At 34.5% G+C, this 23,823-nt stretch overlaps 1 protein-coding gene across 2 annotated transcripts in view; it reads left to right on the top strand.

Annotated features, from left to right (window-relative positions):
* The window catches only part of LOC126968059 (serine/threonine-protein kinase SIK2), a 93,426-nt gene that overhangs the window by 26,280 nt on the left and 43,323 nt on the right, over positions 1 to 23,823 (top strand). For both annotated transcript variants that reach the window (XM_050812862.1, XM_050812861.1), the window contains one exon: positions 13,768 to 13,831. In XM_050812862.1, the coding sequence (XP_050668819.1) occupies positions 13,768 to 13,831 (64 nt within the window). The remainder of the gene's footprint in view (positions 1 to 13,767; positions 13,832 to 23,823) is intronic.

Here is a 23,823-nt window from a genome sequence, read left to right as displayed (position 1 = left end):
ACAACACTTGTTTGGATGATGTAAAGTTTATTAGGACATTGGGTGTTTTAATGCTGGCAATAAGCTAACTGTTTTAGAATCTTTAATAGAGGATTTAAAGCATGGGTGTAGAAAAAAATTTAAACTCGCAGATAGTACCACCTCTTACAAAACTAAAACACGCAAACGATGCGGTAATTATATACCGACACACGTGATACTTGAACCGACACTTGCTTCATGTAACTGATAAGTTATAACATAACTTATCAGTTACATGAAGACTTTGACTCATAAGAGTCGACATAAATCGACGACCGACGCTACAGGCGAGCATTCACAGGTCCCTGTACCTTTTGTATGTATTTTTTTTTGTATGATAATAAGGGACAAGACGCGCAGGATGTTCAGCTGATGGTAATTGATATGCCCTGCCCATTATAATGCAGTGCCGCTCAGGATTCTTGAAAAGCCCAAAAATTCTGAGCGGCACTACAATCGCGCTCGTCACCTTGAGACATAAGTTGTTATATCTAATATATAAAATTCTCGTGTCTCGGTGTTTGTTACCAAACTCCTCCGAAATGGTTAAACCGATTTATATGTTTTTTTTTATTTTTTTGACAATTTTCATTTTATTATGATTCAGCATTAAAAATACATAAAACCCTTAAATTTTCGCCCCTTTTTCGCAATTTTTGTATCGCATCGTCTCATATTATAATATTATATAAGTATTAAAATTTCATTTTATAAATATTATTGATATCATTGTGAAATCCGACATGTTTCAATATAACAGTACGATTAGTGTTTAGACAATTTTGTAACATATTTTGCATGTCAATTGACGAAACATATTGGATTATCCATTATATTGTTAACACCTTAAGTACAATGTTTCCTGCAAATAAATTTCATTTCATTTCATTTCATTTCATTTCATTTCATTTCATTTCATTTCGCGATTTTATAATATCCTGATCCATCCACAAATCCGCTATAGGGTGCAAAATGGCAATCGAATACAATAATAATTGCAGCACATATATTTGGTAGGTCTGAGTCGGTTGCATCTATTTTTAATGCCCCAAAAATTTTAACTAATGATTTTATTTATTACTTTATATGACAATACAACGTTAGCTGGGTTAGCTAGTAATATATATATTAACTAGTGGACCCGACAGACGTTGTCCTGTTCACACGTCTTAAATTTGAGAAGTCGGTCCAGCCGTTAGGAGGAATTCAGTAACATACACATGAGCAGGAGAAGTATATTATATGGACGGAATTGAGAATCTAAACCAATCTCAAATTCACTGGAAGACACAAAAAAATCATCAAAATCGGTCCAGCCGTCTAGGAGGTAGTTCAATTCTGAATCTAAACCATTCGAATCCACCTGAAGACACACACCAATCTCAAATTCACTGGAACACACAAAACAAACATCAAGGTCGGTCCAGCCGTTTGGTTCAATTGAGAATGTAAACCATTCTCGAAGACACACAGAAAGTTTAATTAAAATGGGTCCAGCCATTTAGGAGGAGTTCAGTTACAACAGACGCACAAAAGAAATATATATATTAAGATAGACATTATTTGTAGATCATCGTTTTTGCGACCTGTTAAAAATCTGACACACAAAAATATTGCATAAATGAAATCGAATACCGGTCACCCTAAGAGTAAGTGTATCAACTTCAAACTTTTTGAAACCTAAGAGGAATCACAGGATTGTTTCCGGTCTTTTAGGGTGCTGTACGCACTAATGTGAAGTCATTTCCATATTAATTTGTGCATTTCATATCTATTAATATAATGAACTAGTTTTTTTGATATTCTTAAGGATAATTTATTATTATTATGTGATTTCCTTCACTTCTAGGATTGGAAAATGAACAAATTTAATTTACATTGCATACTAAAACTTTATTCGGATATTTGAACCCAACAAAAATTCGAGAGTTCAACAAATATGCGAAGATTTTAAATATATTTTTGTGCGTCATTCGGACGGTTGGCTTAGTGACAGTCATGTGTTTTCATCAAGAATAAAAGTAAATTAAATTAATAATGCGAACAACATAAAGACTAATCAATTGTCAGTTGTTTTAGGGTTGCTTCTACATTGCCTTTATTTCTGTGTTCGTACACAACTGGGCAGTCAGTTGACATTATACCTACACCTTTAGAAAATTTACTACAGGTAGCTAACCTGTAACAGGTTTTCAGAAATAAATTTAGTTTCATTGAATGTACATAGTTGAACAGTTAAATTCAATTTATCAATTTATTTAATGAAAATACGGGATGAGACGAGCAGGACGTTCAGCTGATGGTAATTGACACGACCTGCCCATTATAATGCAGTGCCGCTCAGGATTCTTGAAAAGCCCAAAAATTCTGAGCGGCACTGCAATTGCGCTCGTCACCTTGAGACATCTTATGTCTACGAGATAAGTTAGGTTAAGAGACAAGATAAGTCTCATTTGCCCAGTAATTTCACTAGCTACGGCGCCCTTCAGACCGAAACACAGTAATGTTTATACATTACTGCTTCACGGCAGAAATAAGCGCCGTTGTGGTACCCATAATCTAGCTGGTGTAAGTATGTTGTTATTATTTTTTGTGTTTATCTTGCTCCTATGTTGTGTTGCACACTTCATAAATATAATATGATATAGTTTATGGATACGCCATTAATAGATATTATGTTTTACTCGTACAGTCATAAATTTATTAGAGCCACGGGCAGTTAGTTATGATTCCATTGCTTTATGTCTGTGTTTGTACATACGACATGTGCTCCTTACGACGACTGTGGTGTTAAGGCGAAGAGTAAGCAGAAAACATGCAAACAAGGTGTTTTTAGACAAGTTTTTTGGTGAAAATATAGCATTTCTAGCTATGAACACTACTTAATCCTGTTACACATATAATTAAGTCTTATTTGTAGGTTTCTAATGCTTGCTGTTGGTTATAGTATTCACTCCAGAGCATTTTTGAACTACCACTTTTCCTTGCAGTTAAACAAGTTTTTTGGCATGGCATGACGCATTTTTTTAGTACAGCTCTCAGAAAAGTTATTCTTATAGCTTTACATTTTTGTGTAGGTATATTTATTCAGATTAGTAATGAATAACGAGGATTGTAAGCATATAAACTGATTTCCACGTAAGAATTTTGAAAATATTGGCTTTGTTACATAGATGGCGGGCCGGAAGCCGTGAACTCATATCGCTCAAGGTCGCTGGCATTTAGTGTCGCCTTAAACGTTATGACGATTATATTGTAGCTTAATATTTTCCGCATTGTTGTATAAACTACGCACAATAATATATTTGTCATATATCTTAATTTTTGGTCCATTTTTTTTTATCATATAACATATACTGATATAAAAACTAGGTCAGTTAGGTTACCTACATTAGTTCACTAGCAGTTAGCGCAGGATAACACTATCCATTTCTATTGCTTCACTAAAACCTTGTTCTTCTTTCTTGATATTGATTGTTTTTTTTATGGAATAGGAGGATTAAAGAGTGTACGGGTCACCTGGTGTTAAGTGATCACCGCCGCCCACATTCTCTTGCAACACCAGAGGAATTACAAGAGCGTTGCCGGCCTTTAAGGAAGGTGTACGCGCTTTTTTTGAAGGTACCCATGTCGTATCGTCCCGGAAATACCGCACAAGGAAGCTCATTCCACAGCGTTGTAGAACGCGGAAGAAATATATGATATGTCTAGAAATAGGTCAAAATAATTGCGACTACCCTCAATCAACATATTTAATAGTAGAATTATATTTTCAAGCTCATAGAATCAAATGTAAAACGTCAAATTTTACCAAACTCCTACGAAACGGCTGTACCGATTTGTATGAAATTATGTGTGCATATCGGGTAGGTCTAAGAATCGGCATCTATTTTTATGGCGTGTCATGAATCACGATGTATTTTCGGGATGTACTCCGAAACTACTGAGTCGATTTAAATGAAAATTTATACTTTGAGTGCACTTTGGTAAGATAGATATAGGATAGATTCGTGACCCCACTACTAATAATAAAATTAGAACTAAAAATATATTTATTTTATATGAGATAAATTTTTGTCAAACGGTTAAGCAATTCTGCTGTGACATTATTTCTTTACAACAAGAGGAGAATACTGACATAATTGTTGATGTAATGATTTAACTTCTAAAAGAAACTCAAGGACACATAAATGAATCATGTTCAAAGTTAAAAGCGTTTTAAACATAAAATATTTCATAAAAAGTAATAAAGAATAAACTGTATAACAGAATATTCCAATACAGAAGCTAAAGTTGATCAAAAACTGATTTGCAACAGAAGTAACAGAAGAAATCCAAGAAGATCCATGTCCAAGATCCAATAATAATAATATTGACACAGTTTTTACACAAATTATCTTGCACCAAGTTTAGCATATATAGCCTGTGTTATGGGTTACAAGACAATGATATATTTAATACAATATACTTACTTAAACATATATAAATACATTTAAACATCCATGACTCGGAAACAAACATTCGGACCCGGGACCTCTAGCTTAGTAGGTAGGATCGCTAACCACTCGGCTATACAGGTTGGTTGAATGTAATTCACTTGAGAAGTCTTGGTGTAAAAAAGCATTTTCTTACATCATCTCTACTTCCTATTTATTCGAGCAAGGGTTTTCTACTTTGTTAGCAATTTGAAAACAAAGCAAGGAATCGATTGAAAATAGGCGGTGATTTGCGTGTGACTTTGAGTAATGATATAAGTCCTAGGATTAATGAACTTGTACAGAAGAAGCAAACTCAAAAATCACATTGATTTAAAATCAATTTGATTTTTCACAAAAATATATATTTATAAGTCTAATTTCGGATTGATTCAGTTTTTCTTGTACATCATAGTCCCTGCTAACAATAAATAAATTGAAGTTGCCCCTGGCCAAGAAAAGGTTGGGAACCACTGGGTTAAATCGATTGAAATCTTAATACGATTTCAGTGTTGCGCTGTCCCAGCCTGTGTAATACGCATGTTAAAACAAGATTAACAGCTAAACAATGTATCTATTACCTTTCTGTTATTACTACTCAATAACATCATAGTATCAAAAACACATTTGTTATCGAAATGCCACAGATTAACCACGTAAACGTCCTTAGTCATACTTTGTGGCAAAAAAGTAACAGAGTTCGAATAATGTGGTGTTTTAGTACAATGCATGATAAGACAAATCAAACATGGAACTTTTAATTTTAAGCGATTTTCTGAATACGAATAAATACTTATGTTCTGTTTATTTTGTACAAACATTATAGATTTTTAGTTTTTTTGTCCGTTTGTCTGTATTCGGGCAAAATGCGAAAACTACTTGAACAGATTAAAATGTAATTTGGCTCTGGTGTCTAGTATGGTAGCTTACGAAGTCCGCGGTGGTGCGACTGGTTGAGCCACCTTGGTGTCGCGATTAAATATAGCCTTTAATTTCTCTAACATAAAATACAACGTCATGGTACGTTGAATCGTACGGGAATCTCGTTCCAAAAAAATTCTGACTTACATACAAAAAAAGGTAACTAAACAGTAAAAAAAAATACTGCACTCCGGGAGTGAAAACTTGAACATTAACGTTGTGCATTGTTGAATATTTTGGAATGGTTAGGGAATCATTTTGCACGAAACGCTTTATTATCAGTATAAAAGTACTAGCATTTACGTGGTTAAATATTCATTTATTGCGCTATCGTACACAAAAATGACAATATTACATAAAAAATTTAACACTTCAGTACTATAGCAATGATTTTACGTTAACTTTATCTATCAGAAAAACCAACTTTCATCCGTAATTTCAACGACTGTCTTACGAATTTTTCATCAGGCCACGTGTCCTGACGCGAGTTTAACATTTTATACCCATTCCAAAAAAAATGCTCAACGCCAGTAAAGAAGTTTTCACTTCAAAAATTGAATTTCTTAGAGACTTCAGGCTGACAGATAGTGAAAGGATTTTTTTTTAATGAAAATATGGGACAAGACGAGCAGGACGTTCAGCTGATGGTAAATGCCCTGCCCATTACAATGCAGTGCCGCTCAGGATTCTTGAAACCCCCAAAAATTCTGAGCGGCACTACAACTGCGCTCGTCACCTTGAGACAAGATGTTAAGTCTCATTTGCCCAGTAATTTCACTAGCTACGGTGCCGTTCAGACCGAAACACAGTAATGCTTACACATTACTGCTTCACGGCAGAAATAGGCGCCGTTGTGGTACCCATAATCTAGCCGGCATCCTGCGCAAAGGAGCCTCCCACTGGTAAAGGTTTATTCCATCATAATTATAAAATAAAACATATCTCCTATCAACATCTGATCTCGTCGTTAATAAGCTTGTTAGCTACAGTGCGAAAATTAAGTTACCTTCAAGCACATCGTTATTTTCGCGGAGCGCTGTTAACTCGACGAGATCGAGGCTAAAATAAATTACCTACTTACCACATAATATTACGCCAGACTTGCAGACTTTAATTTATAAATTTTCCTCTACGTAATTATCAATTGGTTACTATACTTCCATTGTTTTGATTCGTTCGTTCTCATGACGTCATTAGAACGCTGCTAGGCAACACATCAGCACTACTCGGCACTGTGTCGAATGACAGGCTCGTGTTGTGACGTGTAAGACTAGGGTTGCCAACTTTCATTAGAAGAAATAGAGTATATCTGATTTCAAAGAAGTTAATAAAGAGTACGGACTTACAAAAAGAGTATCAATTATTTTATATTTTTAAAAAGGTATTGTTTTGTACTCTTTTTTAGCACATACAAATTTTCATGGTTTTAAAAGAATTTGAATTTAAAAATAGTGTAAGAAAAAATGATTTTATTGTAAAAAAAAGCGCGGCGTGCATGGTATCAATAGTTATAAGTATTTTATGAACAGATTATGAGTAGAAGGGTTATTTTGATAATATCCAGAAAAGCACCCCACGCTTTTTTTAACAATAAAAACCTTTTTTCTTACACTATTTTTAATTCAAATTTATTTTCTATTTTTTGTAAGATTTTTTATAAAAGCGTTTTTTTGTTAGGTTTTTTTATAAAAAAAGTATACTGAGTATACTCCGTTTTAGAGTACGGTCGGCAACCCTACATGTAACTCGTGTCGTATAATCTACTTATCAATAAATACATGTCAATTATCAAATAATGTTTATAGAGATATTTAATAGAGAAGAAGTACACAGAGCTGAAATGAATAACAATATACCTAAAACGTATTAAAAATAAATAAAATTTAAATAATTCAAAAATTGTTTAAGTTATTTGTGGCAATGTCAAACAAGAGTCAGAGTATCAGTTAAGTGACAGATAGCAAAATTCAGTATTAAACACATATTTTTATGGATAATGATCAAAATTCGACCTTTAAGGATTTATAATAACTTTTTAGTATTTTATAACTATAAATATGAAAAATGTTACAAATACCTAATATAACAGTACTACTTACCGAAGAACGTTTTTATATTAAGCTTTTAATTATGAGTATTAAATATAATTTGTTAGAAGTTTATGATGAAAATGCCCGCGCGATAAGATGAGGACAGGTCGCCATCTTAGTGACGTTTAGGACTAAAGTCACCTATGGAAATTGCCTGCTGACGTCACACAAACATATGACAAGTTCACTGTACCAACCGGATTTGGTTATACCTACTGTGAATAATTTCTTAACTAAGTATAATATTTATCACTTATTAATTTTTTCTTTGATTATGAGGGATAGATACGCGAATTTGATATGGATATCTTTAAAATTAGAATCGATAATTATTACACTTTAACTGTTTGGAACAATTGTTGCTCTAAGATAATATCTTAATTAGTAAAAATATTGATAAAACTAGTAAAACTACAAGCAAATTGTCAATATTATGAACACGTAACAAGTAGCATGCACGGATGCCGGCTAGATTATGGGTATCCCAACGGTGCCTTTTTCTGCCGTGAAGCAGTAATGTGTAAGCATTATTGTGTTTCAGTCTGAAGGGCGCCGTAGCTAGTGAAATTACTGAGCAAACGGGAATTAACATCTTATGTCTCAAGGTGACGATGCCGCTCAGAATCATTGGGTTTTTCAAGAATCCTGAGCGGCACTGCATTGTAACGGACAGGACGTATCAAAAACCATCAGCTGCTCGCCTCGTTCCTAATAGTCGTAAAATGTTATGTCTTTTGTTTCTTTACTTAAACTTGTTTAATTACCCTTGAGTTAAAAAATAATAGTCTAACTGAATCTCTTAGCGGGAAAACCAGATCAGGCATACAAAGTTTACGTCTCGTCAGTGTGGCACGTGCACGTGATAGTCGCGTGTTTGCGTATTCGGCCTAAATGTAGCTCAATACATTGTTTCATGACCTTATCTAATTACAATTCGAACAAATTAAAGTGACATGTTTAAATATTACGTTGATTATTAGCTATTGCCTAATTATTATAGTAGTATCATAGTGTCATGTCTTACGGAATTATATTGTGGGGTAGGGCTGCAAATATTCACAACATATTTGTGCTGCAGAAAAGAGCAATTCGAGCTGTCTATAAAATACGTTCAAGGGACTCATTGAGAGAAAAGTTTGGTGAAATAAATATTATGACAGTACACTGCCAGTATATATACGAGAACCTCCTATACGCTCATAAACATATTAGCCAATTTAAAAAGAATAGTGATGTACACAGTGTCAATACTCGAAACAAACATACACTCGCAATTCCATCTACTAGGCTTTGTAAAATTGCTAAATCTTTTAAAGTGGATTGTGTTATATTTTATAATAAACTCCCAAATGAAATTAAAATATTAACTATTAAAAAATTTAAATGTATCGTAAAAAATAAATTAACATCTAAGGCCTATTATAATGTGAAAGACTTTTTTAATGATAAAGATAGTTGGAATTAATATTCTAAATTTTGTTAATGAACATTGTTATACTCATTTGAATGCTATTGTAACATCATCCTGACTTGCACTAAATAACTTATAAAGTTTTACAGTGAATAAAGATTTTTTGACTTTGACTTATTATATCCTTTTTTATATTAGAGGGGCAAACGGCGAATGGCTCAGCTGAGGGAAAGTAAAAAGCCAGGAGGCTATGCTCATATGCAATAACAAATACAGTAAAACAATTTTGAACTAAACTTCTTCGCTTGTTTGTTTGTGGTTATGAACCAAAGAGGAACTAAATACTACGTAATAAGAGGCAGGACAGCCTCAGTTAAAATTGAAATTTAGTTTAGCACGAAACATGCATTCATTTTACATAAGTTTGAAATAGTAGTAATCACAGTATAGCGATTGGCTACTAAGTATAATCCGGCTAAGTTTGAATGCGGACAGTTGCTTAAAACGTGGTGGATTTCGGCTATCTCCGTTTTTTTCAAGATTATAGCCGTCATCTATCACTGACTGCACATTGCATACAATCGAATGAATCGCTTTTTTAGAGAGTTTCTCTAGGCTGTTATGAACTATGACATCATAGTTAGCGTTGCGCGCCAAAACGTCAGGCGTTCACACCAAGAAATATTTCGATCACACAGTTATCTGTTGTCTTGTAGTTAAGTGACAGTGTACCTACGATGTTGTATGTTTTATCTACACCCATGCTTTAAATCCTCTATTAAAGATACTAAAACAGTTAGCTTATTGCCAACATTAAAACTCCCAGTGTCCCCTAATAACCATTACATCAACCCAACGAGTGTTGTAATGAAATTCAGTACAAAATTATATCATCCGTTTTCATAATAACACTTAGAGGTGGCCATCGTGGTGAAAAGATTAGTCAGCCTACTGATATTGTTTGTGTAGTGCTGCTTCCAGGGACGCCGGGTGCATGTGATCGGTATAGAACTAAGCACCACGCGGGGAGGCTCTTTCCATGTCCGTAAGCTACGCTCCAGGAATAGCTTCTTACACTCAGTGCAGCCTCTCAACCAATCCGCTGAAACTACACGTCTTGCCATGTGGACGTCACGGCTAAGCACCTCAAACCCGAACATCAGCGTGAAAAAGAAACTAGCCGAAGGATACAACCTCAGTTGGCCTATCTGGAAGTCGCTCAACCGTCTCAGAGCAGGAGTGGGAATATCTAGGGCAAACTTAGCGAGGTGGGATTTCATCTCTGGACATGATACGGAGTGCATCTGCGGTCATCCGAGACAGACCGTTGCGCACATGACTGGGTGCCCTGCGTGCCCGACAACATGCACGAACGAGGAGCTACACGAGGCTACCGACCGAGCTATCACGGTTGCGGCTTTTTGGGCTGCACGTATTTGAGGTGACCGTCGACTCGATAAGAAGAAGATAATAACACTCCTTTGGATGATATTATGGTTACTAGGACTGGCTGATTCCTTTATTGAGGATTCATATTATGGGTGTAGATAAAGTCTTGTATGCAACTGTTGATAATTAGTTATTAAAACACTGATGTGATACTATTGAACCGTTCGTGTTTTAATATCCCTTAATACACACCAGTTGCGTAAATAACTATTAGAAATTCTTTGAGTACGTAGTCTAGAAAATACATAACGACATATCTCGTCATAATATAATTTTTGCCCTATATAAAATACTTATGAAAAATTAAAGTTACTGTAAAAATGTATTATAATTTGGAATAATGTGTATGGAATAGGTTCTAGAGAGGTTTGTATTAAAAATAGTTTATGGCGACAAGTTTAGATAGTGTTATAATAATTAATTTATAATATTTGTTAGGATATCATCCCCACCATCTGGTTGTGTGGCGTTTTTTCATAGTGCGGTATTCAAGGAGCTTTTTTCCACGTACTACAAAGCTGTGGAATGATCTTCCTTGTGCGTTGTTTCCGGGACGATACGACATGGACACCTTCAAAAATAGAGCGTACACCTTCCTTAAAGGCCGGCGACGCTCCTGTGACTCCTCTGGTGTTGCAAGAGAATGTGTGCGGCGGTGATCACTTAACAACACAGTTTGTCCTGCTTTTCCATAACAAAAAATATACTGTCGATAAATATCTTCTTAATAAGTGGGTTTATAAATGAACCATTGTTGTCCCACTAGTAAAGTCGACACAATGTCTAGCCCAGCGTTGTTAAACACAAACTTCCTTTCCTATATTATCCGTATCTGGGTCGCTGTACTTCCGATAATTGTAGCAATAATGTGCCCACAACACATTCAATACAATTTTTGTATCTCCAAGGTTTGGTCAGTTTTATTCAAAATTTGCTGACAGCTTAAAATGTGATGTTTGTACCTTGGAACGTTTTTCAGGAACTACGAAAATTAAACAGTAGGTTTTATAACTCAATTTCATTCGGTTATAATAAATATTATTCAGTTCTATTAATGTGTTAGAAGTTAGAACAAAGTAAGAATTCCTCAATCCGGAAAGAGATTCACGCGTGACTCATTTCTTATTTATAGTGAGTACAGTTTTAGTTTCACTCGGGCGCGGACGCGGACAGTTCACGGGCACGACCTTACCGATTCAAACACAAAACATTCGCTACATTCATTAAAAGCCATTCAATTTTAAGAATTCACTTCTGAATCACAAGCCTCGAGTTTCCACTTTTCAATTGCGTGTTCCACTACTGTTTTCAATGGAGATTAATTTAAATTGTATAACTCCTAGTCTCATTAAGAGAGCTCTAAGTGAAGCATTACATTCTTTACTATACAAGCTTGTATATCTTAATGACTCACAAATTTGTGTCACAAAGTTTGCTCTGAAGCATTTTAATTGTTATTTTTTAAAGAATTTAAGTGCATTTAGTAGGTTCCGTAGGGTTCTGTAATATTAAGATTTTTGATATGAATATTTTTATGTTTCGTACATCTTATATCTTTAAACGAGCAATTCTTGTATATATATATTCTAAATCTCGAAAAAGGCTCCAACGATTCGAATGAAATTTAGTATACAGGTAGTTTCGGGGGCGAGAAATCGATCTAGCTAGGTTTCAGTTTTAAAAAATTTAGTTTTATCCGTGTTTTAATGAGAAACAGCTACAATAACATTAGAATACAAAGGTAAATTTCGCCACTATATACAAGACTGTAATAGCTCAGATGGGAAATTGGGTGATCCGGAAAGCAGAAGACCCCGGTTCGAATCCAGTTGTCCTATAAGTTTTTTTTTGTTCAAGTTTTGTACATTCTTAAAAATCAGAGCAAGGCTCGGTCGTCCGGATATTGCTTCTTTATTTAAGAAAAATTACTGAACTCGCTTTTTACCATCATTCGAAAGAAATTAAGAAACCTACACACACCGGTATAACTAGCGAAACAGAAGTATCCACTATAATAAGTCATCATATTCATAACAGATTGATGAGTTAAAAACGAAATCATTTTTCAATTAATTGATACATAGTTTAAATGCCATGAAAAGAAAAAAAATCTAAGCGTGATAGTATTAGTATGATTTTATAATTTTTATAACAATACTAGCTGACCCAGCAAACGTTGAATTGCCGATATTAAAATCGCGATACAAAAGTAATTTGAAGTTGTATGTATTTTTTAATGCTGACCCATAATCAAACAAATTTAAAAAAAAATGTCAAAAAAATTAAAAAAGAAAGTTTCGTGTTGACCACCCTTAACATTTAGGGGGATGAAAAATAGATGTTGTCCGATTCTCAGACCTACCCAATATGCACTCAAAATTTCATGAGAATCTCGAGGAGAGTTTCAGAGGAGTTCAAAGTTTGACACCATGACACGAGAATTTTATATATTAGACTAGTGGACCCAACAGACGTTGTCCTGTACACACGTCTTAAATTTGCAAAATCTGTCCAGCCGTTAAGAGGTGTTCTTATTTATATGGACGGAGAGAATTATATTATATGGACGGAATTGAGAATCTAAACCAATCTCAAATTCACTGAAACAAACAAAAAAATCATCAAAATCGGCCCAGCCGTTTAGGAGGTAGTTTAATTGTGAATCTAAACCATTCTCGAATCCACCTGAAGTCACACACCAATCTCAAATTCACTGGAACACACAAAAATATCATCAAAATCGGTCCAGCCGTTAAGGAGGTAGTTCAATTGTGAATCTAAACCATCCTCGAATCCCCTTGAACTCACACAAAAAATTTCATCCAAATCGGTCCAGCCGTCTAGGAGGAGTTCAGTGACATACACACTCACAGAAGAATTATATATGTAAAGATTTTCATTAAAGGACCACACCCCTGAAAACATTGACATACAAAGTAAAGACCTAATTTAAAGGTTTCATTTAAATTACACGCGTTTTCATACCTTCAAATGTTATTTTATTTACACGTGGTAGTTCTTAATTAATAAATAGTAATTAGTGTCAAGACTATAATTATTGTGCCCCCAAGTTATCTGTGCAGGTCGTAGCGCCGCTAATCGCATATCCGATATGTCATAAGCATCACTTCTAAGATTATTTCAAATGCAGTTTTTCACTATGAAACAAAACGATGGCAATTGGAAATTTCAAAATGGCCGCTGACGCACCTGTAGTTTGAATATTTGTCCATCTGTACAGATAACTCGGTAGTACTCTACAAAAATATAGCAGCAGTTAGAATACATTGCCCCGATGTAAATATAATATAATAGATTGTCGATGTTATAATGTCTGTCTCTCTGCGCTTACGCAATTGTCTGTATATAAATAGTTGACGTCAAGTGTTTTTATTTGCAGGTCATGGAAACTAAAAACATGATCTACATTGTCTCCGAGTACGCGAGTAAAGGAGAAATATTTGGTGAGTTCATTCCTATACTTGTATTACCATTAAATTAATACATTACGGGACAGTGACCTTCTAATAATAACTTTTACCTACATTTGAAAATTGGGCTTTTATTCAGACTGGCTATAAATCTACTTTCATCTATCGTCTATCTTTCCCCTCTATCTCCTGTTAATCCATTCTCTCCATTCTCGTCTTTTATTTGTGGACATACTTACATTAAAAATATATTTTATATCTGTATTACTCACCAGGCTCCAATAAGAGGTTAACGAGTTATAATATTATTAATGGTATTGTTACGTAGATGCCATTAAATGCTTAAACTAAATATACATTTAGTTACGTAAATTTAAAATAGGCTAGTCTATTAATACGGGTACTAGAAAAACAAATTATTATTATTAAAATTTGTTTTTGGGACCTACTAGTGAACAAGAACCGATTCGGTTCTGGCACTCGCCGTACGCTGCCGCGGCACGCTACGCTCGGCTCGTGCGTTGTGATTAACAGTGTTAATTTGTTTTTGGGACCTACTAGTGAACAAAGGCCAATTCACTTAGATAACAATAATTCGTTGATCACACTAATGCATAATTATCAAATAATGACTATATAAGAAATACAAGAAACAGATCAATCAGAGACGGCCTCATAAAGTTGTCAAAATATCATTCCCTTACAATATCACTATAGTGTACCCGTGACAATATTATGTCACTAATTCCAGGCCGTTACCTGCCTACTACTGCCTACTTGCCACATATGTCGTAATTAAAAAAAATTAACACATGTATGAATAAATATAATTTATTCGTCCAGTACCCGTACAAATAGACACTTCGCTTAAAATATATTTTGTTCAATGAGCCTATTGAATCGGATTTTAATTTATTAAAACTTTAGTGACACATTATTAATTTTTATTTATTTAAAAAAAAACTTCGTTTAAAAAACCGACTTCAACAACTCAAGTATAAAATAACTCAATAAAGATTTAATTTAATACACCTTTTATGCAATCTCCTCACATGCCTCTGCCTCAAACCCGAATGCTTGCCCGCTTGTTTTGTTCTGTACGAAGCTATCCCCCTCAAAGTCACGCGTGGCGAGTGTAGGTACCTGTTATTACATTAACCTTGACACCGATTTCAAACCTATCAATAGGTAGTATAAATAAGAAGACCTCTGAATTGTCCGTTTTAAATTGAATGGGATAATTGGTACATAATTTTAAAAGTCAAAAATTCATTTACTAAACCAATTTTACCTCCATTTTTCCTTATATCTTATGTAAGCTAGTTGCCTGTGAAAGTCCAATCAAATTAGGTGATTTCAATGATTTTCCGGAACAAGCAGACTGACTGACAAAAATATAAAAAATCCCATAATAAGTAAATGGAATTCTTTATGTTAATTATTATTACTAATATGATATAATTGAGATATGTACATCTTAGTAATAAATGAAAGCGATATGACTAGAGCGTAATTTATTATCTGCGAATTTTTCAATTTCTTCAATGGAATGTGTATAAAACTGTTCTCTCGCTATTTATCTCTGCAATAAAAATATAATTGCGTTATTGCAGTGATATCAACTGAGTGCGCGAAATGTTTATTAATGTTCTAAATGTATGCATTTCCGAATGTTATTATTAACTTGACCTCTGTGTTGCCGAATATTTGGACGTAAGTGTTAAAACGTCCGATCTAGTTGCACACGTATCAAAGACTGATGACATTTTCATAACTTTCTCGCTGTACCCTCATCTCCAACCAGGATCACAAGGATCATAGAAAATGATGATTCGGTGTCATTGAACCAGGTATATATAACAATTAAATGAGACGCATTTTTGTTATTTGGAATAAATCCGACATTATTTTTATTTTTCTCCAGCTCCTTTGCACAGGATGCCGGCTAGATGATGGGTACCACAACGGCGCCTATTTCTGCCGTGAAGCAGTAATGTGTAAGCATTATTGTGTTTCGGTCTGAAGGGCGCCGTAGCTAGTTAAATTACTGGGCAAATGAGACTTAACATCTTATATCTCAAGGTATCGAAATTTCAGTGCCGTTCAGAGCTCTTTTTGGGTTTTCAAGAATCCTGAGCGGCACTGCATTGTAATGCGCAGGACGTATCAATTACCATCAGTTGAACGTCCTGCTCGTCTCGTTCCTTACTGTCATAAAAAAAAAACCCAATTTTGGTTTAAATTATTTATTGTTATGTCGGCAATAGGAATACACACTCTGTCAAAATTTCAGTTGTTGAAATTTAGCGGTTTATGCAATGACGTTCCATACATATAAGACATCATTCGCAGTCTGATAGCGGAACGGCAAAAGTGTGCTTTAAGATAATTTAAGCACACTTTTTTCCTTAGTCGTGTGTCACTGTTCGAATCGAACCTAAACTGAAGTTATGTTTTACATTGCTGCTTATTGACCAAGAATATGACTATTAATACTATAAATGTGGAAGTTTGTATGTCTGGATGTACCTATGTTTGAACTTCTTTAACGTAAACACCACTGAATGGATTTTGATGAAACTTTGCAATAATATAGCTTACACACCAGATTAACATATAGGCTATAATTTATAAGAATATTGTGTGAATTAATGTATACATTGAAATAAAATTGGAGTGTCTGTTTGTAATATTGAAATAACCGTTTTTTACTAAATGTATATTATAAATACATATACACCAAAATAACATTTTATACAATTTTTGTCTGTCTGTTTGTTCCGTCTAATCCGGCGACTTTTATTGGCAGGTAGCTGATGTAATAAGGAGTAACTTAGGCTACGTTTATTTTAGAAAAATAAAGCAAAGTCCAAGAAACGGTCTAACTCTAAAAATAATTTAAATGGCAAAACAACGTTTGCCGGGTCAGCTAGTTTTAAATAACTGGAGTAAATGCGGCAATGTATAGATATAGCAGCACTTATTATGTTGTAATTTGTGGCATGTTCCATATTTTGGCTTTGTTTTCATACGACGTACATTGTCTATATGTATAGAATGTCATTGGGTTTATGAGATACAGCCGGCTGATCGATAGACGCACGGATTGACATCTGAGTTTTAGTAATAGGTTATTCCCCATCGGTTATTCCGGTCAGGTGCGGAACCCGAAAGCAATTCAAAAATATTTTTTAAAGTTTAAAATAGGTACGCTTTATTATCGCACTGAAGTAAGCTTCTTACCAATACTAGTTCTTCTTAGAGACCTTCAAGTCTAGAGCATCCTCCCACCAGAAAGGCCAGCAATGCAGCTCATGACTCATATACACACAGTAATGTTTAAGCATTACTGTGTTTCTGTCTAAAGGGCGCCGTAGCTAGTGAAATTACTGGCCAAAATACTTAACATCCTATGTCTCAATAGGCGTAGTTGTAGTGCCGCTTAGAATTTTTGGATTTTTCAATAATCCTTCCTGCATTGTAATGGGCAGGGCGTATCAATTACTATCAGCTGCACGTCCTACTCGTCTCGTCCCTTATTTTCATAAATTTTTTTATTGAGGATGGTGCCTGATCGGCTGGGTTTTCACTTTCCGAGTGAGCCGAGTCTACTTGCCTCCACCAATATAAAAGAAAACCTAAAATATTTTTAAATATTAAGAGTTTGTTGTATAGCAATATAAAATCTATTTGTTTTATTCTAGTCTCGCAGTGACTCTTTACCGTGAATCCAATACTGAGTGTATTGGGTTCGCTTCGACGGTCCTCCAAATGGTCTGAAACTAGTTACAACACTGTTGAATTTAAATAAATAAAGTTTATAATGTCTCACGAAAGTACTATAAAATAACTAGCTGACCGGACAGACGTTGTTCTATACATAATAAAGAAAATACTATTTTTTCCCACCTCAACGAGCAGCTGTCTTGTAGCCTGGTACGAGGGACAATAGTGGCCGATTCTATCCCGGCAAGACGACTTTTGTCCCTTGTACTAGGAACTTAAAGCGAGCTTTACATCCAGGTGGGAAAAAAATCGTATACGCACCACGTGAGTAGGACATTGGTGTCAATATTCCGCGGGTGAGAATGACCTACTTTTCTCCCTAGGTGCTATTTTTATGAATTTGTCAATAATATTTTATAACATAAGTATTATTTCATAAAATATGCTCCCTGTTGTTATAATTAAATTGTTTCACAGCAGAACTGTCTAACTGTGCGTCAATAAATTCTCTAATAGAAAATATTATGTTCTTACAAAACAAATATTGGAAATAAAAATAATGATGGGTCCCAAATCGAAATAAAAAATCCTATCTCTCAAATTGGACTAAACTGCACTCCATAAAGTAATCCTCATTAAAAACCGTTCATTAGTTTAGGAGTTCACTGGAAACAAACATCAGTACACTGTATTTATGTATATTAAGATTGACCCCCTTATTCATAATGGTCCGCTAACTTTAAACAGCCGCTAAGGAGTGTTTTTTCTCATTCTGACTTAGGTCAATAGAAGAAGACAGTGCGAATTAGCAATGCTTTAAGTTAGCAGACTATTATGAATAAGGGGGTAAGTATTTTCTTTGACTAACGCGAGTGTTACACATTTAAATAAAACGCGTGTAATTGTAACGGTTTTACATTAGATTTTTTCTAGACCTTTCCAGATCTCGTTTTCAGGGGGACTGGATCCCTTAAAAGTGTTTTATTTATTTTATTGTTTGGTTTATAATAATGAAATAATTGTGTTTGTCGTTTGTTCGTAATTGCGTCAGCTGACTTTAATGGTGTTTGCGTAGGTTGTAATCGTGAATATTTCATACGACACCTACCCAATCAATGCCTTTTTGGTATCGAGTTAATGTAACTCAAAGTATGATTCAATACATTCAATAATGTGTAGGTTTAAATAGTGAATCAGCTTATTCCCCATAAGAGTTTTTAGGTATGTGCTGAATGCAATCTTCTTGATTTTTGTAAAACTTTATTGCAACATAGTCAGCGGAAAAGTACGCTTAAATGAGCATTTGGTAAAATAAACATAATTTGTTTTCTTTATAGAAGTTTAATTAATAGTATTTTCTTTGATCAACGCGAGTGTTTAAATAAAATACTTAATAAATAAATGATAAATAATATCTTGACTCATTTCAACCGCAGTCCCCCTGAAACAAGCTCTGGAAAGGTCACGAGACGGGTTAGCTAAAATAATAATAAAAATTTAGAGATCTAATGTAAAAAGAGAGTTACAATTGCACGCATTTTAATCCTATTTAAAAAAAATATTTAAAAGTTTAATTAATTATTTCTGTTATACACAATATACAACTACAGTCAGGCCTCAGTTTTTTTAAACAAAATAAAAAGCCTGTTTGAGAAACAGCCAGACCTGTTTGAATTTGAAAATTGACAACTAAGTAAAACACACATTTCCCGGCTGACTCTAAGTAGTTTAATACATCGGTGTAACGACCAAACTTCTAAATGTTGCGGTCCATTGATACCAAAATCAAACTTTCAAAAAGGCTCGACAGTGTTAACTATAACCACCAGCAAGCATTAGCAACCTACAAATAAGACTTAAGGATATGTGTAACAGGATTAAGTAGTGTTCATAGCTCGAAATGCTATACTTTCACCACAAAACTTGTCTAAAAACACCATGTTTGCGTGTTTTCTGCTTACTTTCCTTAACTTTACTTGCCTTAACAAAATTTTTACAATAATTAATCCTGACATCACGTTGGCTTTGCTGTACATCGTGTTCACAGCGACTGTAGTGGCTCAACAGTATTACCCATATACCCTCTAGGTTTTACCCGTGACTTCGTCCGCGTTGAATAGATTTATGATACTTTTCAAATAATATACATACAAACTGCTGTTTCCGCTGCTGGGAGCGCTCTTCTATGATACAGCACTTATCCCTTGTCATTGTGGACAGCCTCTTCAATAGTATCTGGGAACTTTACTCTCCTATTTCATCACCATGTAGGTCAAAGTTTAAAAAATGCTCGAACAATTGTTTGTAAATTATTTCTTATCAATGACGATTTCCCATTTCCATACAAACCGCCATCCAGTCAACCCCTCCTTTTATTTCTTTGCAATAAAAGGTAGCCTTTGTCCTTTTTCAACCTCTAGTCTATCTCTGTACTAAATTTTATCAAAATAGTAAAACCGTAACAAACAAACAAAGGGTAAATGTATACACTTCTATAATAAAGTCCCAGCCACTGTTCAGGCATTATCTATAAATAAATTTAAATATTTTATAAAAAAATGGCTCTGCCGTAAATCCTATTACTCCACTGCTGAATATCTAAATGATCGGACAGCCCCAGGCTGTCTAGTTGTGATTATAGTATATATATATATACTAGATTGTGATTATTTTATAGCGATAGAAATGACTGTACAATATTGTATATTTTTATTGAAAATAATAATAAAACTAATTAAAAATGATTAATAGGCATATTTGAATGAATAACAGTTAAATGGCGTTTAGAAAATGTTGTAATATAATGAAAAAAAAAACCTTAAAAATGTCAGTTAAAAAGATCTCAAGATCATTGTTATTAAATGCCCTACTAACGTGTAGTAATTGTCAAACTATAAATAAGAAGGCTTAAAAATAAAGGCGTCTAAATCGCTCACGTCAACGTTAAGTTGTTGGCCGCGTTGTATGACGCAAGCAGGCTGTGATGACGTCACGAGGGTTACAGGGCTAGGGGTGAGGGAGAAGCGATTACGTGCACAGCTGGTTCTACTGAAAGCCTTCTCTTTCCTTCATAATTTAAATTTCGATGCCGCACAGTTTGTAGGCTGACTAAAATATATTTAGAACTAGCAGTTAACAATGGTGTTAAACCTTAATTAGTTCGTATTTATATAATTTCTAAATTTAACCATGGGGCTAACTTGATTATTATTGGCTGTCACGCACTCCTGATACGCTATGCGGCAATGTGACGTTAATATTTCTTTTGTTACTGAAAGCAGTGAGAAGATTTGTAAAATGTGACCAAAATGTGCAAATCCGTTCTTTACCGTCTGTATTTTGTAGACTGTTGTGTGGCTACAACCCATTGGTATTTAAATATTAGCGTTTCTAGCACTGATTTGTATGACAAAACATATATTCGTAATGTATCAAATTAACAGGACCTTTCATTGAGGCTCAATCACCAATAACTACTTAAGGCGACACTAAATGCCAGCGACCTTGAGCGATATGAGTTCACGGCTGCCGGCCCGCCACCTATGTAACAAAGCCAATATTTTCAAAATTCTTGCGTGGAAAACAGTTTATATGCTTACAATCCTCGTTATTCACTACTAATCTGAATATATGGACCTACACAAAAAAGTACAAGCTATCAGAATAACTTTTCTGAGAGAAGTACGAAAAAAATGCGTCACGCCATGCCAAAGAACTTGTTTAACTTCAAAGAAAAGTGGTAGTTCAAAAAGGCTCGACAGTGTTAACTATAACCACCAGCAAGCATTAGCAACCTACAAATAAGACTTAAGGATATGTGTAACAGGATTAAGTAGTGTTCATAGCTCGAAATGCTATACTTTCACCACAAAACTTGTCTAAAAACACCATGTTTGCGTGTTTTCTGCTTACTTTCCTTAACTTTACTTGCCTTAACAAAATTTTTACAATAATTAATCCTGACATCACGTTGGCTTTGCTGTACATCGTGTTCACAGCGACTGTAGTGGCTCAACAGTATTACCCATATACCCTCTAGGTTTTACCCGTGACTTCGTCCGCGTTGAATAGATTTATGATACTTTTCAAATAATATACATACAAACTGCTGTTTCCGCTGCTGGGAGCGCTCTTCTATGATACAGCACTTATCCCTTGTCATTGTGGACAGCCTCTTCAATAGTATCTGGGAACTTTACTCTCCTATTTCATCACCATGTAGGTCAAAGTTTAAAAAATGCTCGAACAATTGTTTGTAAATTATTTCTTATCAATGACGATTTCCCATTTCCATACAAACCGCCATCCAGTCAACCCCTCCTTTTATTTCTTTGCAATAAAAGGTAGCCTTTGTCCTTTTTCAACCTCTAGTCTATCTCTGTACTAAATTTTATCAAAATAGTAAAACCGTAACAAACAAACAAAGGGTAAATGTATACACTTCTATAATAAAGTCCCAGCCACTGTTCAGGCATTATCTATAAATAAATTTAAATATTTTATAAAAAAATGGCTCTGCCGTAAATCCTATTACTCCACTGCTGAATATCTAAATGATCGGACAGCCCCAGGCTGTCTAGTTGTGATTATAGTATATATATATACTAGATTGTGATTATTTTATAGCGATAGAAATGACTGTACAATATTGTATATTTTTATTGAAAAGAGCGCAAAAAAAGAATGCTGGGAGAGTTTCTTGCGCCGCTTCTCATCTCTCAGAGCGCCATTTGTTTCCGAAGCGGTAGTAGTATCTAGTAGTTATTAGAAATGACATAAAAAAGAATTCTAAAGGAATCAATTTTCAGAAAATAAATGCCTTTTATGCCTTTTAAACTTATATTCACATTTATAATATTAGTAGTAATGTAAATTCTTGTGGCTACGTATTTTTTCGATTGCATTACCATTTTTTAATAATCTTACAATCTTTTCCTTGTATTATAAAATTGAGCTACAATTGAGGCCGGGTAGCCGTATTTTGTCATGATTACAATAATTTATATACACAAACGACAAGTCACTGACTTCTCTCAAAAGTCGAAATTATGCTGAAAACGACCTGAAAGTCCTTTGGAAACCTTATTCGTATTCAGAAATACGGCACTTATGCAGATTTCGATATTATGGTCTCAAAATAGACTTCCTGTGAATTCAGGTCTGCATACTTGAATATTCGTATTGAGTCGTCCACCATTACTCGAGGTGTGATACCTTTGTGTCGATACCTTTGTGATGCATTCGGTGTGAACACGTTTTATATATAATATTTACAATTCCAGAGATTTCACGACTCGCATTTGCATAGAGTAAGCACTACTAGGGTCTTGGATTGCAGGCCAGCTCTACTAGTGGGAGGATCCTTTGCACAGGAAGCCGGCTAGGTTATGGGTACCACAATGGCACCTATTTCTGCCGTGAAGCATGAATATAAATAATGTCAGTTATTAATTGAACGGCTTATATGCGGACCATCTGGAATAAAAGATGTGGAGGTTGACGACGTATCCAGGTGTCAAACCTAAGAGGCAGGCAGAGAAATTTGCATTTATAACAGATACCTTTTTTATGAAATTAAGCGACGAGAGGAGTATGACGTTCAGCTGATGGTAATTGATACGCCCTACCCATTACAATGCAGACCCTACCCATTACAATGCAGAGCCGCTCAAGATTATTGAAACACCCAAAAATTCTGAGCGGCGCCATTGTTCTACCAGTAACGTATATATATTTCACTGTACATTGTTATAACAGAATAACAAGGGAGAGTAATTTGTAAGGTTACCGATATAAACTGCAATTTAATAATACAAGCGACCGACTATAATTTTCTTTTCTAAATTAAATTGAATGAATAATACATATTTTCTGTAATAAACCATTATTAACGACTGATTGTAAAGTGACAATAATGATTCACAATTTATTTTACGTAAGATTTATTGTTTATTTTTTACGGACTCTTATTTATTATTTATATAATACGATAATGGTTTGCAGTATTTATTGATATTATGTATTCTGTATTAAAAATTATTACTAGATAACTTCATGCAATACCATAGACAAGTTGAAAATGGTACAAAATAAAGATACTGCTCTTAAAATTATGTGTTATTAAAACTAATTAATAATTTATGAAATATTGGCAATAACGAGATGACATTTTTTTTCATCTTTAATCGTTTATAACTTTTACAATTTTTTATGTGCTAATACACGCTTTTGTCACACTTTTCTAGGCGTCATTCCGGATCCAATGAGCTATCGCACAAAATTTTAAGAGCAGTATCTCT

Source organism: Leptidea sinapis, chromosome 14 (assembly GCF_905404315.1).
Source record: "Leptidea sinapis chromosome 14, ilLepSina1.1, whole genome shotgun sequence".
Lineage (NCBI taxonomy): Eukaryota > Metazoa > Arthropoda > Insecta > Lepidoptera > Pieridae > Leptidea > Leptidea sinapis.
This window is presented reverse-complemented; position numbering and strand designations above follow the sequence as displayed.